The 27,928-nt window shown below is 40.3% G+C and overlaps 1 protein-coding gene across 1 annotated transcript; it reads right to left on the reverse strand.

Moving 5' to 3' along the window:
- Positions 1 to 1,213: 1,213 nt before the first annotated feature.
- Positions 1,214 to 27,716, reverse strand: EGLN3 (egl-9 family hypoxia inducible factor 3). Its single transcript, XM_037834794.1, has 5 exons — positions 27,000 to 27,716; positions 7,262 to 7,381; positions 5,567 to 5,703; positions 3,782 to 3,855; positions 1,214 to 2,937 (listed from the first exon to the last, which is right to left on the reverse strand). The coding sequence occupies exons 1-5, from the start codon at positions 27,354 to 27,356 to the stop codon at positions 2,906 to 2,908; spliced, it is 720 nt and encodes a 239-aa protein (XP_037690722.1). The 5' UTR covers positions 27,357 to 27,716; the 3' UTR covers positions 1,214 to 2,905.
- Between the last annotated feature and the right edge of the window lie 212 nt (positions 27,717 to 27,928).

Raw genomic sequence — 27,928 nt, forward strand, 5'->3', positions numbered from 1 at the left:
CCAATATTCTTTTCATGCCCTTCAAAAGATTCAAAACTATTTTTAAATTATTTTTATTTAAAATAACTTTACTAAAAAACATCACTTGTGCTTGTCCTCGGAGTTAATCAAATATAAAAGTATCTTACGCGTCCAAATTCCTATTTTATATAAACTGCTGACCCAGCATGGCATTTCCCATCACTGCTTTTCAAAACAACACAGGAAATTTCAAGACTGAATGGGCAAAAGAAATTAGGATGACCCAGCTTCCAAAAAACCTGAATTATTTAAAGAAGAAAAACAAAATTATGTCTGAATGGATAATTCATGATTCAGACAGCCCAGCATTTAATTGGTATTAACTACTCTACTAAAGACCTATTTAATGCACTTAGATCAGACTTTTTATTCCCATGAAATTGGATATTGCCTCAAAATTTAATCTCCTGCCAAGGACTCTGTACCATTTAGGTGACGTAACAGTGAGGTAGGCTCTTAACATTTCATTGCCAGGAATATAAATGAAATTGATTGGATTATTTGCCAAATAATGTTTCTTCAGCAGGGCTGGGTCTTCTCCTAAGTGGACTGTCAGAGGAGCAAAAACCAGATACTGAGTATTATAGATATAATTTCCAGCTTAATCTTCCAGGATTCAAACTCAGTCATGAAAAACCAGTGTGCATTAAAAATGGATTTGTTATATAGTTTACTAATTTATAGGACCTTTGTCTGGCAGGAATAAGCAAGGCGTAAGAGGTCTGCTCTTTTGGCAAGTCAAAATATTGACTACAAATGAAAAAATACAAGACATACTATTGGAACTACTTGTTATTCATTTAGAATAGTGCCTCAGTCATTCTCATGACAATAATAATCATGGAAAACTTAGTTACGATTTTACAGAATATAAAATTCCTAATAAAATCTTCTTTCCTTCTAACTGAATTTTTTGAGATTGTTACTAAGTAGCCACAGGATAGAGGGCATAAATATTATTTGTTAAGTTTTCAGATTTATATTGTTCAATGACCTATTCAAGTAAATGAGAAAATATGAAATAACACTATGACCAAAGCTTTCTAAAACTCTTAGCCTAAATTTATAAGTAAACAGTGATAGAAAGATGTTGTGCAAAAATTCTACCAAGCTCTTCTTACAAAATATGAAGTTAAAGAGTAAAACTGTTATAATGCTAATAATATAGAAGAGCAAGTTTATTCAACAAGTATACAGGAGAGCAAGTTTATTCAACAAGTATTTAGTGAGCCCTTACTACATGCCAGGCACTGTTCTAAATTCTGGGAATACATTCCATTGATTAAAAGCATACAAAAATCCCTGTCTTCATTGGGCTTACAATCGAGCAAAGGATACAACACAAGAAACACAATAAATATGTAAGTTATATAGTAAGGTAGGAGGTGACCAGTAATATGAAAAAAAAAAAATAGAGCAACTTTGAGAATAAATGAGAACAAGTCTTTTCTGGAAATTTTCCAAAACCACAAAAGGAAAAAAATAAACTACTTCCTTAGAAAGTCTACATATCCATAAATGACAAAAGAAAATATTTCTGGCTCTTTAACGTTTGTGGGATTTTCAACCAAGAAATTAAAGGGATTTAAGAAACAAAAATGGAATTGAAAGCTAGGAAGTGTAACTTTCATAAAATAAGCATTCAAAACAGGGTTGTCAGAGGCTGTGGAACCTGTGCTTACTGAGGCAGAACCACCATGAAAGTGATGAACCTTCCACAGTTCTAGCAAACGGCATCATTCTGACCACAGTCGATCCGGAGAGTCGAATCTGCTAAAGAAAGGCTGCCAGGGATAGACAATGTTGAAGAATTCAAACAGCTTTTCAGGATTTTTTATTTCCATTTCCTTTTTAAAATACAGCACCCTGTTTTTTTTTTTTTTTTTTTTTTTTTTTTTTTTTTTGGTAAAGGAGGGTGAGGTCATTAAAAAAGAAAACTGAAAAGGGGAACACCCACATTTCCAACTCCATCTCCCCTCTCAAAGTTTTCAAGATGAACACACATTTATTGTAAACCAGTAAACCTAGGTCTTTCAACACAGTTATGAGAGGTTGGCTCTAAATTAACTACCAGGTAGATTTTTTTCCTTTGATTTTAAATTTAAATTCTATTCCAACAAAGCAGCCAACACAAATAATATCTAGTTTTGGCTTCTGAAAAATTAGGTTCTCCAAATAAGAAAGTGAAAATAGAGAACAAATGGTGTTCTCATCTCTGATCAGAGAGTCATATTTTCAGCAGAGTGAGCAGAGGCAGAAAGTCCAGGTTGCAGGACCAGGAAAAGGGAATGTCCACCCCATGTATACTTATAAATTGATGACTATGACAGCAGTCCTTTCTAGAGGTAATAATGTCATTAGGTTATGATAATTCTCCAGAAACTCCAGTAAGTCCTGCATTAAACATCTGGAAATTGTTCCGATGACACAAATTTTTCTTTCCTGCTGTTAAGGCTTCAGTGATGCCTTTCTGTGATATCTGTCACCATGTTTTTTCTCTGCAAACCTCCTCCTTTCAAATCAGGAAGTGTACATAAAGTGCAAGTAAAATCCATTCCCTCCCCCGTGCTTCCTTGCTCCTGTTTTGGATCACCAGTATTATCAGTTAAATCACTGATCAGAGCTGGGTTGTCTGCAGGTGTTTCTGGAGTTAGCAAATAAATGCATCAGGCAAAAGAAGTGTCTGAAGGTCAATGCAGTCTTGCCAAGAAAACATGAAGTACCACACACAAGACAGGGATGTTATGATGCAAAGCATTCCAGCAGAGGGGAGAATTTCTTATCCACCGAGTCAGTGGAGAGGCCATCTTTGGATCTCAATTCTTACAGAGAATTCAGGAACCATCACTGAAAAGAATGAGGCCAGTAGATTTCAGAGCACTGGTCAGTCTTCAGTGAGAGCAGATTCAGTCTTCCCTGGGGTGGGCACAGAAAAGAGAACGAAGAGTGTAGGGAATCAGATTCCATGAGTTTAATATCACAAATAGCCTCCAGTAAATACTTCACATCTGACAGAACTAAGTTGAGTCGAGTGCCTCCAAAAAAGCCTCTCCAAAATGTGTTTTCTATGGTGTTTGATAGGTGTACACTCCAAATGGGTCATAGGTTATGCAATGTTAGGTATTTTCTTTGCTGCAGGATTTCTTGGAGTCTTGGCTAATTGTGCCAACAAGCACTGTGACTCTTCAAGAGAGGGATATAGTATGCAGCATTTGCCACAGTTTTTGGACCAGAAATGTTCCTTCTTGCAAACCAGCTCAGCAGGACTTTGTGTTTCAGTGGAACATATTTTGAGAAATGCTGCCTTAAATACTAGGGACCAGAAGAATCTTAAGTCATATCCAGTTTATATTACATGAACCCTAGTTTTATGTTAAAAGTCACAGTTCCACACCAATACAATAAATTAACCATGATAGCTGGGGTCCATTGTATTTCCTTGGCAATATGCCAAAATCATGGGCAAACTTTAATGTCACGTTAACATTAACGACAAAATGTTAACTATTTCCCATCTATTATAAACTATCATTACATGACCAGTGGACATTCTCAGGACATGCCCTCTGCATTTTTTTTTTTCTGATTTTTATAGCAAAGTTAAGGTCAGGGTTTCAGAATTAAATTCATCAAGATGTCATTATATTATGAAGGTAGGCCAGTGACACAGTATGTTAGAATATACATAAAAATCTTTTATAAAAAAGGTATAGATTCACTTGACCAAAAGTCACAGAAAAATATTATGTTGAACACATACTAGTTAAATTCCTGAACTTCTTTTTGGCTTCTGCCCTTTCTTCAGCATCAAAGTACCAAACAGTCATAGCATATCTGAGAAAGATAAGCAGGCATAAGAAAACAGGTTTAGAAATACAAAAAACAAATAAATAGCTTACTATAAATTCCACATCAAAGTCATTTGTGAAGCAAATATTTAAAGTTCTCTCTTATTATTAACAAGTACACTCCATTTTAATTTAAAATAAACTTCTCTTATTTCAGTTCTATTTAAATGCAATAGAACACTTAAGGAATTCCAAGTATGCGCCAGACATTGGGAATTCAAGGATACATGTGAACAGATCTTCTCAAGCTGCTCAGCTTCTAGCAGGGGAGACAGGCTATTTATCAAACAAAGCAACAGGCAAAAATGACCTACACGGAAAGCACTAGAAGGAAGCCATTCTGCTGAAGACCCAAGTGGGTGGGGAGAGCACAGAGAGGAGGTGACATTTGAAAAATAACTTATTTAAATCATACGACATTTAAAATTCTTGGCTTGCTTTCTTTAGTTTTGGACATTGGGGCAAAGATGCAATTGAACAATGATGCCTTCAAGCATTCCATTGCAATCCATCAAGATGCCATTATATATGAAGGTAGGCTTTAGTCCATGCATGTAATAGACTACAATAGGAGCCACTTCATGCTTGGATTTTCAAAAAGTTTCATTTCATAATTATTATTAGTGATTGGAATTTCTATAGCACTTGCTTTTTTTTTTTCAAGGGCTTCACATCAATATTTGCTAATATTTTCCCTGTGAAGTGCGACAATGTGGGAATGGGGAATGAACAGGGAATTCTACCACAAATGGCAGGGTCCAATTACAGTGCCCCTTGGTGGTAGAATTAGTTACCTGCTCACCTAAGGAACATTCCAATTTGGGCATTTATATGCAACTCCATCTTTGGGGCTCAGATCTGTGACTTCTGGGGGGAGGCACTTACAAGTCTTAAGTACTTTACACATATGACTTTAATTTAATTAAGTTTGCTAAGGTTTATTCACTATACTTCTGCCCAAGCTCTCTCCCTCTGTCCTCAACAGCTATTCCGAATACAAGCTGCACCTGACAGCATTCCAAACTGCCTGGTTTCAGCTATAAGACAAAGGTAAATGAGAGTTAGGCAGAATCAGAAATCAGGAGTTTTTAGATTAATTCTAAACAATACTAAGTTGTTCAGCTACTCTGAAAATCTTCACATGCATCAGCTGAAAAAAAAAGGTAAAAAGAAAAAAATAAATCCTATTGTTGGGCGGTGGATATAGGATCCCAACCCAATTTTAAGACAAGGAAAGGCTAAAAGGGAAAAGAAGTCAGAACAAATTCCTTTTTTTTTTTTTTTTTTTTTTAAACTCAAGGCCCCTTCTGCATAAAACTGGCAATTTGTAAACTCATCCAAAAGTAATCAATTCTTAATGGGTGACAGCCAACATTCAGTAGGGATAGTTCAAAGTAAGATTTAAAAAAGGGGGGGGTGAGGGATGGAAAGAAGAAAAGAGAAAAACTAGGAAAACTGGAATCCACCATGCTCACCTATAGAAAGCAATTGGTTAATAGTTATTTCAAACTGATTTTGGATTTTTATACCAAAGAATCCAAAGTTTCCTCTTTAATGTTTAATGACTCCAAACATGTTTGCTATCAGCTTTGGGATGTGATGGGTTCCCCACCTGCACAGGACATAGCTTGAGAGAGTTCTCTGGGAACTGGAGCTTGGAGAAGCTCCTCTAGAGGAAATGTGGCCTGGGCTATTACCTGGTTGCATAGGAAGGCTGGACTTCATGTGGGTTCCTCCGGTCTGACCAGAAGAACAGGAGTCTGTCGAAAATGGGCTCCACATCTGCTATGAAAGATTTCCCTTCTGGAAATATCCTCAAGACCCCACCGTGCAGCTGAGGGCGACAAAGTAGGTGGATTATTTCCTGGCCTCAGACGCAACCTATCAATAGGTATTTCAGCCTCTTCTAGAAACAAAGCCATCCTGCAACCTCATTCCAAGTGCATATTACCCCCAAACTTCTATTTTAACCTCACACTTTGTACCAAATTTTGTCTTCCTCCTTATCTACCTCATACCAAGCAAAGCCATCCCACCCCCACAGTCATGAAGTCCATGGACACAAAATGGAGTATTATTAGGCTGAACCATATGGAATGACCAATATTCAACTGTTATTGACCACCACCACCACCCCCCGCCCCGACAAACACACAATTTCTTATGGCTCAATCTAATATTAACAGCTTTCTAGGATAATCATCACACAACTGCCTGTTCAATTAGAATTTACTGCTTTCTTCTGAACTCCCTAGCTCCTTATCTGATGTGGTAGTTGGAAGTTATATGCTCTTTTTTCTGAACTCTCAGACTACCTTTATCTATACCTTTTATGACATATATCATTCTTCCTTGAATTACTTTCGTTCATGTACACTTAATCTGTCCTATAGATTAACCATACTGAGTACAGAACTCAGGCCTCACCCACCAGTGTTTCCCTACAGCACACTGACTGGCACCACTAACAGGGGATCAAATATCTGTTGAATGATTATCAGCCTGATAACTTTACTCTCTTGTCTATAACAGCACCTCTTAAGACTTTAAAAAGAGACCTAAGAGATACAGTCCAGCCACATTACCAAATAGGGAGAGGAGATAAGCTTTTTCACTGATTCACTGGTTTCCCAGGTTGAGGTTTTCTGACCCCAGATAAAATATCACTTGTTTTATGACAGCCAGTGTCAGCCCTAACTAACAGGAAATGGAGATGCAGAAGGTTCAAAAGCCAAATAAGATTGAAAAGTTTTCTGACTTTCCAGACTCCTAAATCATTCTTAACTTTCAGAAAGCATACAAAGTCCAGAAAACATTTTGTAAGCGTGGAACCAGACTTCATATTTCTATCTATATGTTCTAAAATACAAAAATAACTCACAAGGCCTTTGGCATTCACAAACCATAGTAAACCATGGCAAGCGGCCACCAGTGAAACATATCACCCTGAGAGAGGACTGTGTGGGAAACCTCTCTTGGGGATGTTTTTATACCCTACAGTCTACTTTTGTGGAATTTCTCACAATCTTGCTGCTGGGAGGGTTAAGTATATAACCTATCCTGCATTGAGAGCCATACCAGCTCTGGATAAGACTAAAGAAAATTATCCCAAATCTTTAAATAATAGTAAATTACCCTCTCTTCATCAACCACCCTCCCATACACACACAATCACCCTACCTAACCCCTACCAAATTAACTTCATATCCATTATTTTTATCTCATCAACTTCAGCACTAATTCTTTGGGGGAGGGAGAGGTTAGGAAACAAAAAAAAAGATTCCTCAATGGTAGAAAGGGCTATTCTGAACTCAAAGCTCCCTCTCTAAGTCATCTGAATTATTTTCCCATACTTTCTAACCCAATACTCTACTCCCATTATTCCCAAGTACCTTGGCATCCCAATTCTTGTTCAGATAGTAGATGCAGGTGATGCAGCGGCCATCGCCATTGGGGTTGTCTACATGACGAACATAACCCGTTCCATTTCCTGGGTAGCAAGCCACCATTGCCTAAGGAAAAATCCCAAGAAAGCTGGTTAGCGAAGCTGAAACAATCTTCTCCCATTGTGAACCGCTGAGTAAGACAGTCTCCTTGGGTACTAGATGACAAAGTGGCCACTGACTTCTTAATTGTCTACATTTTAATTTTGACTCTTCAGCATATAAAGTTCATAGCTAGGTCATACCTTACGGTTCAGCCCAATGCAACGTGGTTCAAAACTATTCTCACAGTTCTAGAACATTTTAGACCATCTTTTTAAAAGTAATCTATCTTTAGCATCATTAGAATGCACCACCTTTCTTTAATCCTCTTTTATGAAAAAGCATGTTCTGGGTTCCCAACTTAGACCCACAAAATCTGAAGCAATTGCATGGGCCTCGGGGATTATGTCTGTTGAACATGTGCCCCTGGTGATTCTTATGCATAGGAAATTTTGTTACCAGCTGTCTTAGAACCATGGCTAAATACACATGCATTTACAAAGAGACATAACCTATTGCAAAGGAGGAAAGGTCAGGCTTACTCAATGAAATGCTTAGGACAGAAGAATGAAGAGGGAAGAGTCAAAAGAAAGCTATACTCTTAACTTGTTATCTTAGGCAACACAGATCCCTTTCACAGAAAAAGCCACATAGATATCTTAATACACTTCTCAATACTTGTCTTCTTCCTAACCCAACTATTATCAAGTCAGGTGAAAACATGAAATACTCTTCCTTTGCCTAAGCGCCACCTTTATCAACCAGGAGAGGAATAAAGCAGAAAGCCATACCAAACATTACTATTAGAGAATTACTATTGGAGAGTAACAAACCTCTCACTGTTCCATGGAAAAAAGTATGGCAGAGAAAAATAGAAGTGCAAAAAGCCAGTTCTTTTCTTCATAGGGTCCAACCATAGTTTAAAAATATTTTTGTAGGGATGTGATATATACAGGATATTGGAATTGGCAACATAAGGTAAGGACAGAGATCTTTTTTCCTAATTCATTCACTGATATATCTTTAGTACCTAAACAGTGTCTGACACTAGTTGTCTATTTAAAAATTGATGAATGAATGAATTAGTTTATGGCTCTTTAAAGAGTGAGTTCACATTCTACTAAATCAGCAGCAGTTTCTGTCATTTTAAAAGCTCGTCTTCATTTAAAAAAAAAAAGTTTATCTTCAATATATTCAAACATACAGGTAGGAATCCAGGAGATGGTTGTATGTTCCCTGATAAATGCCAGGGCTCTTCGTTGGAACCATGACTAGTCAGATAAAGTCCCAAACTAACGCCCAAGTGGCTCAATTAATCAGCTTCAATGACCAGATGCCAAGTCACTCCCAGTGGTGCTAGAAAGCATGAACTAGGCAGGAAGCTTTAAAAAGCTTCACACACATCACATACTAGAACAATAATAAGATTGAATGGTACCTTGGGTTTTCAATGATCTTAAAGATTTTAATAACCATGTCTCTCACAATTTATACCCCCATCCCCATCTCCTGCCTTTGGACATCTAAAATGTCAACACAACGTAATCTTAGAGCTTAAGTTAGCTTGAACACCTTTCAAGATGGAAAGATTGAGGCTACTGCAATGAAGATTTAACAAATGATGGTACACCAAGCAAAGGATGGCTTGGGGAAAGGTGACTGGTAGAAGACAAAAATGATGGGCCTAGCTGGGGAGAAAGATAAATGAAGTCACCCATCAAGACTAGGGAATTACCCATCCCTGAGAATAGCTATTAGGATTCTAAGAGCCACCACTGAGCTAATAATGAAAGTCATTTAAGCCACAAACAATTACAGGCTGGATTCCCTACCACCTCAGCCTCCCTCCACTGTGAAGCCCTGAATAGAAAAAGCACTCCATCCAGGCTACATAATCTTATTTTCTTAAATAGTGCTACTCTAAGGAAAAGGTCAGTGGTCTGGATGCCTGCTATCTGGCTCACTCTGCAAATAATTGTGTGATCCAAGGCTAGTTTCTTTTCTATAAAGGGGAGCTTGGATTACATGGCCTCCAAAGGTCCAAGAAGATCAAAACTCAATCTAATCATCAACCCTAAAAGAAGCACCAGAGCTCTTCAGGGCATTATGAAGTATTTATCTGCTTCACGACTCGGCTTAGATTAAAATGTTGAAAAGATAGATACAACCTCACCTTTAATAATTGCTGCGTCTTTATAAAATACAGAGAAAGAGAGAGCTAGCACATTCCTGAGGACTTATTAGGACAAAATTCCTAAACGTCAGCAAAGTATCTCATTTCTTAAGGGAGAGAAACAGAGATCATTTTTCTGGCCAGAGTTAATATTCCCCTTCTCTCCCAGTTCCGAAGCCATCTGCATCATTTTGAAACAATGGAAAGAAATAATTTGGGGCCTCAGTGGGTCTGCTGAAACTACATACAGCCAGTCCAGGGTGTTCTGGACCAAAGCCATAGGAGATGGGACTTGGCTTGGGCGTATTCCCAACTTTTCACTGGCTTTGACATAATCTAAAACAAACCACAAGGCTAAGGATGCACTGACAAGCAAGCCTCTCTTCAGTTACTAGCCACTCACTTCTGTGCCAATTTGTGCACGGGGCAGTAACAAACTCCGGAAACTGATCAGTTCAACTGTGTTGTTATCTAAACCCCATCAAGTCTGGGGAGGGATTTAGAGTGTATAAAGGAGGAGAAAATTTCAGAACAATAAGAGCATGGCCAGAGTGTTTTAATTATCACGCGGCAAGCATGCTGAGCAATAACACTGAAACAGATCGGGAGGATGTCTTGTTTATTATAGGCTTTTCATTTTGCCAAAACTTCCTGGCCAGATTCATATTTGAAATTCACAGAATATTAATAACTGCGGGACACTGTTATCGAGTTCCGACTTGGCGGGCCTGGACCAGGGGAACTGATCAGCCCCTAGGAAAGGTAGTGGGGCACGGGTGGTAGCGCCCTCCACGGCCCCCCGGGCCTGAGAAAGTGGAGCCGAATGCAGGCCCCATTTCCTCACCCCAAAGTACAACCGTTGGGGAGGGCTTGCCGGAGAAACCCCCCCCCCCCCCCCCCCCCCCCCCCCCCCCCCCCCCCCCCCCCCCCCCCCCCGTGCCTTACCCGCACCCTCCACCCTCTTCATTACCGGAGCAACTCCCGCCCCTTTTCAAACAACCTCCGCGCCCTCTCAGAACCAATCCAAGCCTTTAACCCCTACAGCTACCCCGCCCTCTAAACCGCCCGATATAAGCTTGTACTCTCCCCTAATAAACTCTCTTGGCTTCTTCACCCTCAAAGAAACGTGTCCCACCTGTTCCTTTCTCGCCGCCCTCCACACCTTGCACGCCACCGCCGTGGACCGGGCCCAGTCCCCCGCCTCGCCCTCACCTCCGGGAAAGAGCCCCCGCCGCCGGTACCCTCCGAGCAATCCCGAGAGCATAGGATTTAGCAACCGGCCGCCACCCCCCCCCAGAAGAGTCAACTGCGACCGCAAATAACAACATTAGATATGATCTACAGTAATACATACAGAATGGGCCTATGGTTCCATTCTTGGATATGCAGATGCATCCACAAGACCCCTTGTTCGTATTCACCATTTCCTCCACTGATTCCACATTGCGCCCCGCCTCCCACCGTCCTCAGAAGCACCCCATAACCCTGGAGCATCAGTGGAAGGTGAACCAGATGCTCCCAGGCTGGCTCCAGGCCAGAACGTGTGCTCCAGACATCTAGGAGGCCACATTTAGGCAGCAAATGTGTACCTAGTCTCTGAAGACGTATGCAGATGTATAGAATGTGATGGCAAAATCCAAGTGACAAAATCTGATTCCCAAATACCACAGATGAAAAAGAAAACACTGGGTACTGTTACTGGTGAACTGGCTTCATAAAAATCATTTCTCATCAATCCCAAAGGAAAAGTTGAAAACTACAAGTCCTGGGGTACAGGAGTGCCATGCCATTGCCTAAATAGAATGCTCTTGATTGAAACCAACCAAAACTTGATTACATATAAAACCATTTCAAGACAAATTGGCTTCAGCAACCTCCAGCTGTCCACTGAGCACTGAGGGTCATTTTAGACCCACTTGGTAGGAAGGGGGAACATATGCGCCACCCCACCCCCTGGTAAACTTACAATGTCTCTAACAATGATCAACAGCGTATATTTTTATAGAAAAGTATTTTACATTACTCATAGCTTTAGAGTCAGATTTACTAGTGTGACTTGATTTTGAACATTTTAACTGAGAAAATTAAAACATTAATCGTCTCACTTTACAAAATTTGAAATAAATATGAATCCATTTTTAAAAATTTATCAAGATTAGCATAATTTCAAAACTAGTTGAGTGACTTTTAAATTGGTATTTTCATCTACTACCATATGCCAGACCCTTCTAGTTGTGAAGCCAAAGACTAGCCAATCTTCGAAAGGATTCATTTTGAATTATAAATGGTCTTGAACAGAGCATACTTCGAATAAAATACAACCCAAGTAAAGCTAACATGTATTTAACTTCTTTACACCTCAGTTTTTTCATCTGTAAAATGCGTTTACAAGAACTAAAAGAGATAATTCATCTTCTTTATCTAGCTTATGGTGTGGTCACACACAGTTATACACTATGTGTTTAATAAACATCAGCTAATTTTAAGCTTGATGATGAGTACATATTTGGCTTCCCCTCAACTTGGGCTACAGAATTTCTCCACTTCAGGGATCAGGTTTCTACCTACTTGCTTTGTAGCTTCAAATCCAGGGCTGGCAAACTCAAATAACTTCTGGCACCTGCAAGTAACTAAATGAGAGAAGCCAACCAGGTGGACATGGGTCAGAACTGTGGGATGTGCTATGTTACCCACACCAGGGAACCTGCTGCCGTGTGCGATGAGGGCCAGTGTTACAAAGTCTTCAGACTTTCTAAGAGTAGCAGGCAATCAGATTTTTATGTGAACTCTCCTGAATCAGTTTATCAGGCTGTATCTCAGATCATTGTCTAAGGTCTCCCAAGAAGTCAAGCTACTTTGCAATAGCTCCTGAGCTGAGTGGGCACCCTCCCCATCTCTCTTTTTACCAGGTTCAGAGGTATCCTGTCCAAAGGCATTGCTTTGTTCTTAAAAATGCCTTCCACAATCTACTTGCCTGCTCTGTTCTCCTCTCCCCTCAAGTCCTTCCCCCATACCCACTGTGGACAGAGCAATGGGGACTCAGAATCCTTCCCCCCACCACCATACACCACAAACTACAGAAATACAGGAGACCATGTGCCTTCTTTAGCCTAGAAAAACAGTCAAGCGATTCATCAAAATGGAGAATGTAAGAGCTAAAGTCTTCTAGCCAGAAATGGGACAAATTTATATTGGTGTGACAACAGTCTAGACAACAAACTTACCAACGTTTTTGGTCAGCTGCGTAGGAGTAGCTGAAGGCTGCACTTTGAGGTCATTTTTCTGGGTGTTTAGTGTTCAGCACCTATTGTAACATATACCTTTAATGTGGACAGTGAGCAAGGCAGGGCAGCCCCTGGTTGTATGCTTTATGTCCTGCACCCACTGAGGAAGGGGCTCCATTTGGTAATTTATCTGAGTTTGGGCAGGGGGGAGGGGGTGCTTTCAGTAAATGGAAAAACAGCACTATATGTGCTAGCAGCAGTCCTAACATTGAGATTCTCCAATTTAAAAACAAAAATTAAAAATCTTTCAGTATTCTGACAGCCATAAGCAGGCATAACCTAGGTAATGTCGAGAGTGAGAGAAATCCTGGGAGAGAGACGGTTTTTGTGAGTTTTGTTCTTAAAAAAAAAAAAAAACTAAAGGCAAAGTAAGCCAAAATGCCAGTTTTCATTGTTTTCCACTTGACTCTGACAAGGAGTGAGAGAAGAGAACGCCTAGAATCCTCTTTGCAAGGTCAAGTAACCTAAAACCTGAGGAAATGGAAAGCAAACTGGAATTAATGCTTCAGTCTTTCCTCATTTTCCTTGGTCAGAGGTATGTGATATTCAAGGATAACTTATGGGATCCATTATTGTCACTTAAATTCCTACCATATAAGGTCCATGCAGCATTTTTACAAGATGAGGGCAACTATGAAAAGCTTTCTCTGTTTCAAGAAAATGTCACTGTCACAGAATCACACTTGATGCCAGTTTGTCCCTTCCTTTATAGGAATGTGGACAAAAAATGTCCACATTCCTACAAATGGGATGTTGAACAGAGCTAACCTAAAAGCATTAGAAGTGCTTTAGAATTTTTGTAAATTCATTTTAAGTTCCCTTGTATTGCCAAGTTGTAGATAAAGTAAGCACTTCAGAAGAAAAAAAACGTAGGAAACTTTGTGCAAACTGTCACTAATTATCTTGGAATCATGCTTGTTATCTATCTTGTTGGTTAAGAGCAAGCCTAGTTGTTTCCTCCCTTTTAACGCCTCTAGTTAGACACCGGTGTAACAAAATGAGGGGGAAATAGGAAACGCTTTTCTTGTGGGCACCAGTAAGTTGTGTCCAGATACCATGTTCTCCTTCTCAAAGACTTAGTATCTGATCAAATTCAGAAGATTCAGAACACCAGACAGTCATCAATTATCTTTTGGGTAAGTAATCCTTTCTCCAAACCCCGAATTACTCATTAAAATGTTTTCTACTATTCTGTTTCTACAGTGAAAACTACTTTGCGTTTGTCCTAAATCCCCACTAAAAATAATTCCTTTCCCGACATATCTATGTGCTCAGAATACTGCTACACATAATCTCACCTCCCATTGTAGAACAATCATCCTGTCCCCATATCTGAATTTTGTAATAATACAGAAAGTTCATTAATTATGAAAATGAACCAGTAAAAGAGGGTCTGCCCACCACTCCTAGACATATCAGAGCAATTTGCTTAGGTGAGCGGTGAGTTAATCATCTTCATTTCAAGACCTGTCTACAGATAGACCTTTTTCACCAGTGCCCTGGTTTTATTCTACTCTGAACTTGGTCCTAGATTCAGGATCATCCAAACAAGCATCTTAACAACCACCCAGACTCTGGAATCTTGGAATTAGGTCTCCTGGGTGATGATATTCATTTATACCAGGTATAAGAATGCCTTGAAATTCTTACATTGAAAATATTGGCTCCCACTCCCAACCCCCAGAGAAATAGGCATGTACCCACGCACAGAAATCTGCAAGAAATTTCAGGGGATTCTAAGATCGTGAAAAGCCTAACGAGGGACCCCAGATTCTGATTCTTTTCCAAAGGATTCCTGCACCTCATGCATGAACTTCTGAATGAGTCACCTGTGAAACTCTCTGGGGCCAAGAATTTAAGAGACTATTGTCATTCTTTCTGAATTGTGGTTAATTCCTTTCCTTGAAGGAGATTCAGCCAGAGCCATGCAATTAGGCTCAGTAAACAGGCCAAGCAACATCGAAATATCAATACAGGCTGTCTTGGTTTGGGAAGGCGGCCCTTCCCGTGGAGGCCTGGCTCTCAGCCAGCTGAGTGACGGCTGAGTGACAGGGCTACGTGCGCTGCGTGAGGGTGGCAGGCGGCCCACACCGAGCACACCGCCCCGCGGGCGAGGACGGCGGAGGGAACAAGACTTCTAGGACACCCTGCCCCTCCCGATCACAATCCAGGGCACCAGGGAAATGTTTCCAACGGGGGCTTTCTGGGAAACATGGAATCGGTGGAAGTCAGAAGTCCAGGGTTAAGGACTTTAAGACAGGCGTTTAACCATGTCCTTTCTGAGGCCTTTCCCCAAATAGTAACATGCCATTACATATATCTCGTTTAATTTCCTGGTTAGGGGGAAGAGGAGCAGCCGCGGCCATCTGCCCAGAGTCACTGTTTTGTCCTCGAAAGGAGTCATTGACCCTGGAAGTTACTGTATGGACCTAGAAGTTATCTTATTCCTATAGAAAAACAAATTCTTGACTAATCCTTAAAGCAGTATGGAGTAGGGACTCACAATATTTAACTTCCTTTGATACCAGAAGGCAACTTTATCCAAAAATAAAACTTGACTTGTAGTTCTCTAAAAGCTCTGAGCATAATAGAGAATGAAAGAGGAATGTCTGTGGCTGGAGGACTGTCAAAGAATTGTCTGGTTCTCTTTAAATTTTTAACTGAAATTCATCCTAAAATAGTTGCAGGAATCAAATCCATGATAACTTAAACACAGTTGGTAAGATGAGACTTTATTAATGGGTAATAAAGAAAAAAAAATCATGAAAAATGCCTTGAAGCAGTATTTTTAAGATCAGAGAAACCTGGAGGACACTTTACCTGGAGTCCTCTATGAATTTTAAGGGTATTAACAGGACACCACCACTGTGCTGGAAAACAATCAAGTTAAAGAACTTTCTAGGAAACCAGATCTTATATTTACAATTGCATTTTAGCACTTGAAAAAATATGTCTTCTGAATGAAATGACACACACCAAGTCAATGTAGAATTAGAACTCATGAAATTTAGTAGCCACAGTTATTTACTGAACATTGGTATAGGGCTTACTATGTGCCTGACACTGTTCTATGAGCTTCACAAACTTTACCTCATTCAATCTTCATAACCCATTTTACAGATAAGGAAATAAAGGCTCAAAGAGGTTAGGTAACTTGCCTAAGATCACAGAGCTAATAAATGGCACAGGGGGTTTCAATCCAGTTAGTTTGGCTACAGAGAAGGAAGTCTTGATAATCAAGTCATGTTCCCAAAGTAGTCAATCTAATGCTTACTGTTAACAGATTCTCACATTTTTTTTTTTTTGAGGGAACTAAGAGCTTCAGTACTACCTTAAGTACTTGACTCATGCTCATCCTTGCCTATCACCTCTCCTAGAATGGAAAAAAAAAAAAAATCAAATGCAAAAAAAATGGCAAAAATACAAAACATCAATGTGCTTGGTATAGAGTCTGTGAGCTAATAGCTCCAAGGAGGGAATTTTAACAAAAGCAAGCAGCAAAAGAAGTTCACCTTGAATCCAGGGCAAAGCACTCGGTTGTCCAAGCTGTCTTTGCTTGGGTTATTCCCACTGCAGGGCCAACCTCAACCTGCCCCCTCCACTATAAAATCTCTGTAGCCCCTGCAAGGAGCATATCTGCTTGGAACGCAGCTGATCATCTCCCATGTCATCTCTCCCAGGCAAAGCCTGTGGGCTTCCCTCCCTCCACCATTCAGTGGGAGGAAGTCAGCCTCTCCAAGACCTTTCCTTTGGCTGGGTCAACACCAGCCAAGGATTTCAGACTTGTTTCAAAGTCAGAAGATAAGTGGTCAATTAAGCAGATTTTTAAAAGGAAATACAAAAGTGTATTTCCCTTGGGAAGAAAAGGAGTAGCACCTGGTAAATTCAAAGCGTCCCTGGGATGAGACAGCAAATTTTTTCCCACTCACGTACAAACCTTGTTTAGAAGACATCCTAATCTGCCACCACACCCCATTAATTATAATTCACTGGATACAGACCCACTGTGGGTTAGAGGAGGGAGGCAATCTAGAGGACCTGCTAGAGGGGTAGAAAAGCAAAAGGTTCTGAGAGAAAGCATAACCCATTTGGGGAAATGGAAAAGAGACTTGAAATAAAGCAGCACCTGGCTCTGAGCTTGGCCCAGGAGGGGTGGGGTGTTAGAGTTTAATTGTCCCCATATTCCTGTGAGATATATATAAGTCCCATCTTATAATTGTGGAAACTGAGACTCAGAGGCAAAAAGTAACTTCTTGGACCAAACTAAGCAGATGAGCCAGAATTCCAAACCCATTGCCTTTTCTACCATTAAACGCTGCTTCTAAAATAACAGGGAAAAAACTGTTATTATTTTATTATTTTCATACAGACCATGAATAAAATTGCCTTCCTTCAACCCCAAGATAATGCAACAAAGAATTCTCAGATATCTCATGCTGATCAAATACAGGCTCAAACCCTTAAGTGAGAAATCAAAGGCTTCCATGCCCTAAGTAGGAAAAGGCAAGTGGCAACTACTCACCCACCTCTACCTAATCATAGCTTTGTTTGATTCCAATCAAGCTAGGTCAGTTTGTCAAGTCTGTCCCCAAAGATCTCCACCTCTCAGCCCTCTGGCTCCTCCTTTGGGGCAGCCATCTTACCCTGGAAAGACAAAGACCACCTTGGGCTTCAGTGTGGTGTTCATTGTTATTAAGACAGACACCGCAAATAAAAGACGCTCAATACTTAGAGAACAGTCTGCTCACATGGAACTGTTTTCCAGTTTGTAGAAATCACTATGATTCTCATTCTTCCTGATGCCTTTAGCATGCAATCCTTGCAAGACTCCTAGGCGTAAGTGGGGTTGGGGGCAATATCCTGCAGTCATTACCTAAGTTATTTTTTTTTCCCTCCATTCAACACAACAGGAGAGAATCAGTTACACATCTCGCTCAAAGTTTCAGTGCTGGAAAATTCAGTTTATTGATACACATAGCAGAAAAGTTATTTAATAGGTGTGTGTATGTTCATATAACATGTGGTGTGGTTTTCTCAAAATTTTCCCAAATGAACTGAAAATACTTGTATTTTTAGTTTTAGCAATGAGTAAGTACAGATCTGATCAACTGACTGAACTCCTTCTCATTAACAAAGAAACTATAGGAAGATATAGCACCATCCATCCCTCTTCAATCTTCTCTTCTTAATATGTTAATTTTTATTTCAGTGGTTCGCAAACCTCAGCATGCATGAGAATTATCTGGAGGACCTGGGAGTTTGAGATTCATAGGTTTGAGGAAGAGTCCAAGAATTTGCATTTACAGGAGTCCCCAGGTGAGGGGTGAGGCTGAAGCTTCTGGTTCAGGGACTACACTTTCAGAACTAACTACTTTGTGGCAAAACCAAGAGTTTTTGTGCAATGCTTCACCCACCCTATATGAAAAAAGAGAAGGTGAAATTAGGACACTACGCTGGTTAATCTGTAGAACAGAAAGTAGCTTAAATTTTTTTTTTTTTAAATTAAAAAAGGAAAGTGGTTAGGAAGAACAGGAAGTGAGTGGAATTCTAGGGCAGCTACTGGCACGGGCTTTATGATGTGATTCCTAAAGTGGGCAGGAAACATCCCAACTGTAACTTTCTAGCACCGCTCTTTTGTGTTGGGCTCTGCCTATAGGGAATACTGTCAGGGTTGGTACCTGTGTCTGCACCTATTTCCCACCTCACCTTCATAAATTTCAGCTAGAAATTTAGTCTCAACTTAAATTTAATTCCTTAATTTAAATACCTGGGGGTAGATAGATATTATTGTACCCATTATTATAGATGAGGAAAATAAGGCTCCGAGAATTGCCTTGCCCAAGATCACCATGAGATGAAGTAAGATGTCCATCCTAGTGCTTAGTAGTAGATGCACACTAAATTTAAGGTATAAAAATAAAAATCTAACCTTGTTCATAAAACAGTGGGAAACTGAGGTCATGAGATACATACCATTTGCCAGTGGCTAAGCTAGGACCAGAACTGGGATTTTGCCACCTGATTCCGGGCTTTTCTCACTACAGAGGAGACCTGTGCCAGACCTCAGTGTAGGAGCTGCACAGGGCAGAGTGGGACTGGGGTACTTCCCAGAGGAAAGCACAGAACCAAGGAACCAAGAGAACCAACTTGCAAAGCTAAGATCCCTTCCTCAATGTATAACAGACTACTCTAATAAAAATTACATTTAAACACTCTTTGGCACCAAATTAGGGACCACTTTTTTTAATAACAAAATGTTTACAACTTTTTTAACACCCTGACATCTTGGAAATCAAAGTTCCTTTTGAAAATGAAATCAATTCAATAAGCACCCATGAATTGTAAGGGATGGCTCTAGAGACTACAAGTATGTACAAAGCATAACAATCTCTGCCCTCAAGGACTTTATAAGTAATGGAGGGCAGGGTAAACAGCCAAATAAATAAATATACTGGGCCAGCCTAGACTGAGCTACCCACAGAGTTCTAGGAGTAGAAGAGAAGGTTTCAGGGAGAATGCACTAGAAATAAGTTTCAAAGAATGGAAGATAGTGGAGAAGCTCATTAATCCTGGCAAATCAGTTTCTAGCATTTCAAGGATTGGAAGGGAAGGAAGGAGGTCAAGTGGAAATTGTAATAGGTCAGATGGGGTCAGAGGTGGAGGGCCTTATGTGCCACACTAAGAAGTTTGCAGCATCGTACCGCAGGCAACGGGGAGATAACATGATGATTGTTTACTATGCATGGAGACAGCATGTTAACAGTTGGGTTTTAGACAACTACGCTCTGGCAAAAGCGTATCTGATGGATTAGAGGGAGAATGGGAAAATCAAAGGCAGGGGATTTATGGTTAAAGTAAGTCTCTTTAAAACACTTCCCTCTTCAAGGATTTCTACTAAGAAAGAAAAACAAAATTTGGTTTAAAAAAATAAAAAGGCAAAACTTGAGATTCTTAAAAAAAAAAAAAAAATGCACAATAGGCAAAGTTTCGCCCAATAATATTGCATTGTTCCTGCCTGAGTCTTCAATACTTTGTGTTCAATAAAGTTTAGGTTTATCCACTCCAATGACTTGAATTAACCTGTAAAACAAATATGAAGGGAACCATCAAAAACAAAATAAAACAAAACCAAAAACACTTCACTGTCAATTTTGTGTAAGGTATTAAGAATTCTGAGTTAAAGTCCCTCCAGGTTTGACTTGACAGATGAGTAGCGATGGAAGGGGAGTGGTAAGGAGGGGCATTTTTTTGTCCCATGTGCCTGGAGAACACAGAGTGAACTCCTTAAGAAATACAAACTATCTTAAAATGTATATATTTATTACTTCCAAGTAACACCCAAATAGAAGAGTATTATCTGAAAACAACTTCAAGTTCCCCTATTAGAACCAAATATAGCTAAGTCATTGACACATGGAATTGAATTTTTCATTTTTTGTCTTCTTCCCACAGGCAAGTAAATCAAAACTACTATCATACTTGTTGATTCTTTGTATTTTGGAAATATTTTCGTTTGGTAATATTCAGTATCTCGTCCTCATTATGGAAGGTAAAATTCTTTCATATGAAATAGACACATTTCCTCCAGAATGTTAGAAATGTTGATAGCAGATCTAAAGAATCAAAAATTGGCTTGACTTAAGAAGAAGATACGGACACTGTATGAAACATAGAGGACACTCAATAAATAGGTAATAAATGAATCCAGTACAAGATCTGAAAGGCTGCATTACACAACTGGGTCTGTACAGCTGGGATTTGGTTGTGGCAGGAGATAAGAAGTGCATACACTCGGTCACTACCTGCTTGCCAAAAAATGAGAACAGAAATTCATCCACAAATCCCTATCAAAAGAAGATACAAAAAATTAAGGTAAGTGCCATACCAGTTTAAGATTGAAATAACCAAGGGAAAGGGGGTACAAATTCTATGTATAATTAACCAAGCTAACTAATCTTGCTTGGCAAATAAACACATGGCTCTGAACCTGAGCCAAATCAAAGGCTCCTGGCAAGCTGCCCAAATTGAATTCCTTAGTCTGGTTTCATAAAATGATTTGTCTGTTGTATTTACAATTCCAGTGTCTCTGGATTCAGCTACCCGCTGGGCACCCCTGGCGGTTGCCCAGCACAATGTATCTGAGCCATCATTACTGTCAGAACATGTGCATTTGACAAATTGTAGAGAAAAATGACACCCATTTCACCCATTTCAGCAACAAAATGCTGCTCCAAAGGAATGATCAAGTCTGTTGCTGTAATAATTAATGAAGAATTAATAATTTTCTTCATACTGTTAACCTGTAAGCTGCTCCTTGGTCTTCAGTGAACAGGGGGCAAAATGTGACTTGATTTACCGGAAGCCAGAAAAGTGAGTCAAAAAAGCAGAGGCATTGACAAAATCTGCCATAGATGGTGTGTTTGCAGAATGGGGTCGTAAGCTGCAAGTCTGCTTGTTATTTATAAAATTTGAAGTGTTTCTAAACAGAGTCAGGAATCAGGGAAGAGGAATTTACAAAGTTTGCTTGAGCTGAGCAAGGTCGAAAAGGGGAATAATTCGTGACACTTCCAAAAGCTGAATGTACAAATTGGCTAAGTCATTCCACCAAAGGGTGTTTATCAATTTTAAGTTATATTTTAAATTGCCAAATAATATGCTGCTGCAGCTGATTTAATCTACTGACCCTGTCCCCCGGTCCATCTGCCTCATGGAGCTACCCCAGCCAGTATATCCCCTCTCCATTAAAGACCTTTTCTCAGGTTCAATACCTATCACTGCCAGTCCCTTGTCAAGATCCCGCTCAGGATATCCTTTCTCCAAATCTAAAATCAACCTAATATCTGCTAATGATTAAAGAATTGGATAGAGAAGATTTCTGTATAGTTTTGATCACTTATTTTGGTCACTTCATTTTAAGTAAAATAGAGAAATTAGAGAAATACCCAAAGAGAAACAAAAATGACTGAGTGTAAAAGTAGACTATTTAACCAGAAAAAGAAAAAGCAGAGTTGGTGACAACTATTTTTTACCCCATTCAACTCTCAGCTTACTCTTTCCAGTGGCCTTATAATCTCTACCTCCCTTCTCGCATTCACTCACAGGTCTAAAACAGTGTGAGGCATTTAATAATTTGTCAATGAATAAGTTAAATCATACCCAATGATTTCCTGATTCGTTGCAAGCAGATAAGGTTGTGAGGGACTGGCCAATGGTTCAAAACTGAGCAAAAGAAATTATAAACTGAGCACACATGCAACTACCTTTTTTGTTCCCTAGCATCATTCAACAAAATAGACAAAGAGCACTATGAAAACTCATCCACGGAGAGATTTGCTTCACAGTCAAATGAAACTGTGTTCTTTGTAAATTATTTCCTTCGGGTAGTTTCCTTCATCCAGGAGCCAAGTTATTTTTAAATACAAAACCTTTTAGAGGAATCCTTCACATCTTTGCAGAAGGATGTTTCAGTGCTTCAAACTCACCGTTCTCTCCCCTTAAAATACCTATTCACAGATACATTTTTAAGATTTTAATTGCAGAAACACCATTTAGGGTGTCCAGTCTCCAAACCTAGTTCTCTAAGAACTGTACCTCTCATGGGCCCTGGCAGCCATATTTATGACATACGATTTGACATATCCTCCCACCCCACCAAAACTAGGGTGATTATACCCCTGATTAGACCCCTGAACTGATTGGTGACCCAATCAGACTTTTTCCCAGGGAATGAAAATCTGGATGCCCTGAAGTTAGTCAACTCCCTGATCTCAAACTGAAGGCTGAGGTGGGACATTTTGAAGCAGCCATCTTTAGCCACATGCATGGAAAAGCAGCGAACGCTGGACTGAAAGGTGAGAGGCAGAAGAAATAAAGAAGACAAGCAGAGAGAAGCAAAGATGAAGGCCATAAAACTCCAGAGAAAAGGATCAATACACCAGCTCTCCTGGAGACTAATGACTTTCTGGCTCCTAGTTCCTAACTCGTCTTCTGTGTACCCTAATTGAGATTGAATTTTCTGAACTTGGGTCCTGAGACATATGCTGATCTTCAGAGCACATCATCCCACTTTTGCTTAAAGTAGCTTGCAACCAAGAGCTTCTACTAAGATAACCTCCATTAAGTAAAGGATATTCCTGACATCACATGAAAAAGGTGGGCCAGAATGGTTATTGCTCAAGAGTAGATGAACAAACCCACCAAACACCTTTCATCAAATTTTCTTTTATTCATACCTTTTGCTATTTTACCATTTCTCTTTGTTGTTTCCAAGGGAGGAACTCATCTGTCTGTTCATACTACAGCCCACTGTCCAGAAATATTCCAAGCAGGGATAATAACAACCAACTTGGTTAAACACTTTTCCTAAAAATAACAAGAGGAAAACACTGGCATAGCACTCCAATTTTTTCTTCAAACATACTTAACTGGCCCCTTTAATGTCTGGGGTGTTTTATTTTAAGCTTGAGAATTAATCAAGTGTGAACTAGCAGATGCTGACATTCGTAAGCCCATATGACTATAAGCTCTATGAGGCAGGGGTGATGCCTGTTAAGCTATTGTATCCCCAACCCTGCCCAGTACCCTAATAAAGAGTGAACACTCCATAAATATTTGCTGAATAAATGAAAGGAGAAGACGTAGAAGAGTACAATAGTAAAGAACACAGACTCTGGAAGCAGACCTAGGTTAGAATTCCAAATCTCCTGCTTACAACCTCAGAATTCTGCTGAGAATTTTACGTGCATTATCTTACTCAGTGCTCTCACTAAAAGCTTTAAGGTACTATTATCCCTCATTTTATACTCGATGAAAACTAAGCAACTTGCCTAAAGTTGCAAGGATAGTAACTCCAAGCCCAAATCCCCAACCCCTCTGATAAACCGCCTCTTACTGATTTTATGACCTTGAGCAAATTATTTAATCACTCAATTTGCCAAAGATTGTGGCTTTGAAGATTTAGAGAGGGCTTGTAGAGTGCTTAGCACAGCACAGACACAGAGTAAACTGTTCAATAATAGTCAGTTATTATTATTAGAGTTACATTGGTACCTAGTAGGTATAAATATAGAAAAGTCTGACTAATAAGTCTACAGTAAGCTGCTTCAAGCAGAAGGACTTTTAGTTCTATAAATTACACGTTCTCTGGAAAATAGCCATTTTCAAACCATTCAAGGCAGTCAAAGCAAAAGGAGCAAATTATGATCAATATTTATCTTGGATACAGTCTAAATTCTCCAAAAGGGATGAGCAGATAAGAAATTCTTTGATAGCCTGAAAGCAATGAACATGCTTGGAGTTAGGAGGCGCCCTACTGCTGTACATTACAGGAAACCACTTCCCCAAAGGGTCATTCAGCGCCCTTTGATTCTTCTCCAGCAAAGTGGAGGTAAATAAATTCTGATGAGTAATAACTTTTTTCAGGGGTAAGGGGAGACCACTAAAATTTCTTTCCATACTCATCCACAATTTCAATCTGATGTCCAGTGTGTCTGTTTTAGCCCCATTACCTTTGCTATTACTTCACTGAAGTAAAGGACACCATTGCTTATTTAATGACCTTCAAAAGTCCAGCAAAAAAAAAAAGTAATTATGTTGAATGCACTAATAAGCATAACCCCAAGAAATTAAAAGTAACTTGAAAAGTTGGTCTAAAATAAATGTATATAATGGCAATTGTTGAAATTTTCTGTGTATGCCTGACAATTTTCCATAATAAAAGATTATAAATACATTTTTTAAAATAAACATACAAATTCTGCCTTTTAAAATTTTAGTTTTTACTGAAACCTGCTTGAGGAGAGCAGCAGGAAAATAAGTCCATATCATTACTTTAGGAAGTGGCACAGAATAAGGGATTCCATTGAAGGAAGAGAAGTGAGCAAAGAAGGTGAAATGGAAGTGAAACTAATATAAATCATGTAAAAATGGAATGTGTTTCTACAATGCTTTAAAAAGATTTCAAACAAGAGACCCAAGGCCCTAAGACATCACTCAGGAGACTTCTTTATATAAGCAAATCAGGCTTTTTAAAGTTTTGACTATAATTTTTAGCTCAAGCCTGATTTGCATTTGGTGCTAGTGGGCCAGGAAATAAATATCCCAATCTAAAGGTGAATTTTCTAAAGGACAGGAATGAAGATCTTTGTGGCAAAATAGCCAAAGGAAAGCGTGACATCTGGGTGTGAACAGAAAGCACTTAAATCCAATTTTTCAGGGAACAAGATGAATCTCCTCATTTCAAATTACAATCACCTTCTGAAAGTTAACTGCAAAGTTACTTGTTCCACCCAGAAAATAAACCATTACTGAAGAATCATATCTAGAGATCTTTTTTTCCCCTTATCCTGACTTACACAATGCTTGTCAATCAATTTGTCAAGTTAAAGTGTAGCTTGAAACCCTACCCCTATCTAATAAATCAAAGCTAAAAAAATTAAAATAAAAATAAATTAACTTTCAAATGTTTGTGACCTCTTTCTACCAATTAATTCTGACTTCTCTTAGAGCAAATTCTGTTACTAGTATGCTGGAGGGAAATTTCCTAACTCTGAGTTTAAAAGAAACTTCAAACAAACAAACAAACAAACAAAAACTGGTAAGAAGCCATTTGTTATTCCAGGTTGAAGTTACAGGCAACTCTGCATCACTGAGGCTAACCCTCCCCCAGTTCTCCCATCCAGGAGACAGGCAAGGTCACAGTACAAAATCAAAACTCATCAAGACAAACAACTTTCTAATCCACCACCAGAAAGATGGAAGAGCAAAGAAACACTGTAATAGCACTCTTCTACAGAGTTCAGCTAACTCTGAATTTTCCCCAAACTGAAGTAAAATTTGAAAAGCAGCATTTTCTTCTAAGAAGATTTACTTTATTTGCATCCGATTATTAATGATACTTTTCAGAAACCTTGTTCTTGTCCTCCAGGCTTGAAAAGTGTATATAGCAATCTATTTCTCCCCTCCTTCACTCACTACCCCAATCCCATCACTTCTACATTCCCACTGTTTGTCACTTGCCTTTTATTAGGACAACTCCCCTCAGCTTATAGGACAAATGAGACAACAATGGTTGGTTTCATCCCAGGATCAATCTTGAATTGAGAATATTACAGTTGTTTTTAAGGGATGGTACATAGAAGAATGTTCACCTTCCCTTTCATGGCTAGTAAGCTTAGCCTCACCATGTTTCAGTAAAAGTTTTCTATACTTCAGAGATCCACCTGACTAGTTCACAATAAAACAAGTGTAAATCACAGAACTGCCACTGGAAAAATGGGCTGGACTATCATTTGAAGAAAGGCAGACTAGCTAGGCTATCCCAAAGTAATCTAAGTGCAACAACATCATGGTACCTACATGTTCCCGTATTTCTGTCGATCTAAGGTAAATGTATCCAATATAAAATCACCACCCAGGGAGACACTTCCGGCTACCTGAGCAAAAATATCTTTACTTTCCATCATTTCTTGACTACTCTCTCCTGATCACTTAACTGGTTGTTTTCAGTGGATTTTGCCATCAATTGATAGTTAGGAGAGGGAAAGTGGTTGTGTCAGGCACGTTTTCACAACCAAGTTTGTGGTCGCTGGGTCCAACCAGCCAAGGGCAGCACTCAGAACGAAGAGGAGGGGATCTTACAATTTATACGGAGGCGTTTTACCCTTTCATATGCTAAACTCTTCCCACACCTGCCACGAACTCCACAAACCAATTGCCACATTGCAAAATCACAATTGATTTTGCAAACTCTCTAAGAGTGCTTTTGTAGGAACCCCTTCTGAACACAATGAAGGTACATATTTGGGTGACTTTAAAGAAGGCATTTAAGATAATGAGTACACGTGTGCCTCGGATCACACACAAGGTTTCTAACATCCTTTCCTTCGTTTGGGTCTTTGAGAACGGAAGTCTTTGTTAAAGTCAGACCAAAAGCCACCGCTTGTCTACTTTTAGCACTCACCAGAGCCATTATTTCAAAGTCAACAGAAGGTCATTATAATTAAACACCTGAGCCTCTTAACATGGACTTTCGCTCGGAGGTGCTAGGGGTCAAAACAGGCTGACTTCTTGATTAGAAACTAGAGTTAGCTTGTAGCCCTGCGAAGACAGCAGACAACTCACTCCCGAACGGTCCCAGTCCCTGCGGGTGGCAGCAGTGACGGGGCGCCTGTGCCCGCGCGCGTCCTACCTTAGACCTCTCCTTGACGTAGTATTTGCCCAGCCGGCTCCCGCAGTACAGGACCAGCCTGTCGATGAGGGACAGGAGAAAGCTGATGGCCTCACATCCCTCCTCGTTGCCCCCGATCCACGTGATCTGGTCGCCCCGCAGGTGCCGCTTGGAGACTCCAGCGCGCGGTCCCGCCAGCTGGCCGTCCCGTAGGACCCCGTTGCAGTGCAGCTGCTTGACGCGCTCCAGGACGCAGTCGCCCACCACCTCGCCCAGGAAGTTGTCCAGGTAGCAGAAGCCGACCTCGTGCAGGCAGGGCACGATGTACTCCAGGGCGATTTTCTCCAGATCCAGCCTCATGATGTGTCCCAAGGGCATCTCGCCCGCAGAGCCGAGGTCGGGGATCCCCAGCGTGCACCCCGAGAGTGAACGACCTAAGCGTGCGCGAGGAAAAGACGTAGGGAGCGCTGACCAGGTCTTCAACTATCTGCGGCGGCCACGGTCCCCGAGCCACCGCAGCGCCGAGGGAGAAAGGAAAGTTGCTCGCAACTCTGGGGAGAAGGGATCCTGTTGAGGGCCCAGAGAGTTGTGCGGGGCTGCCCGACCCAGCGCTGACTCCGGGACCCAGCACTGGACTGGCCAAGAGAGGAGTCGGAGGGCCCCTTTTAGAAGAGATGCGAGGCCACCCTGGTTGCGGCGGCGGCCAGAGGCAGCTAGAGGCTGAGGTCCGATTCCTGAGCTGTCCCGCCTCCGGGACAACCCCTACTCCGCCCGTCGTCCCCGCCCCTTCCCTCCCCGCCCATCCCCCTCCGCTAAGACTCTCCGCGAGCTCCGCGCCTGCCTGAGTTGTTTGTGACAAGGGGGAGGGGGGTGCTGGAGAACAGACGGAATTTTTAGAATGCTATCGATTTGCATGTTGTTTTGCTTAAACTCCCGTGACAAACTCGAAA

Source organism: Choloepus didactylus, chromosome 4 (genome assembly GCF_015220235.1).
Source record: "Choloepus didactylus isolate mChoDid1 chromosome 4, mChoDid1.pri, whole genome shotgun sequence".
Lineage (NCBI taxonomy): Eukaryota > Metazoa > Chordata > Mammalia > Pilosa > Megalonychidae > Choloepus > Choloepus didactylus.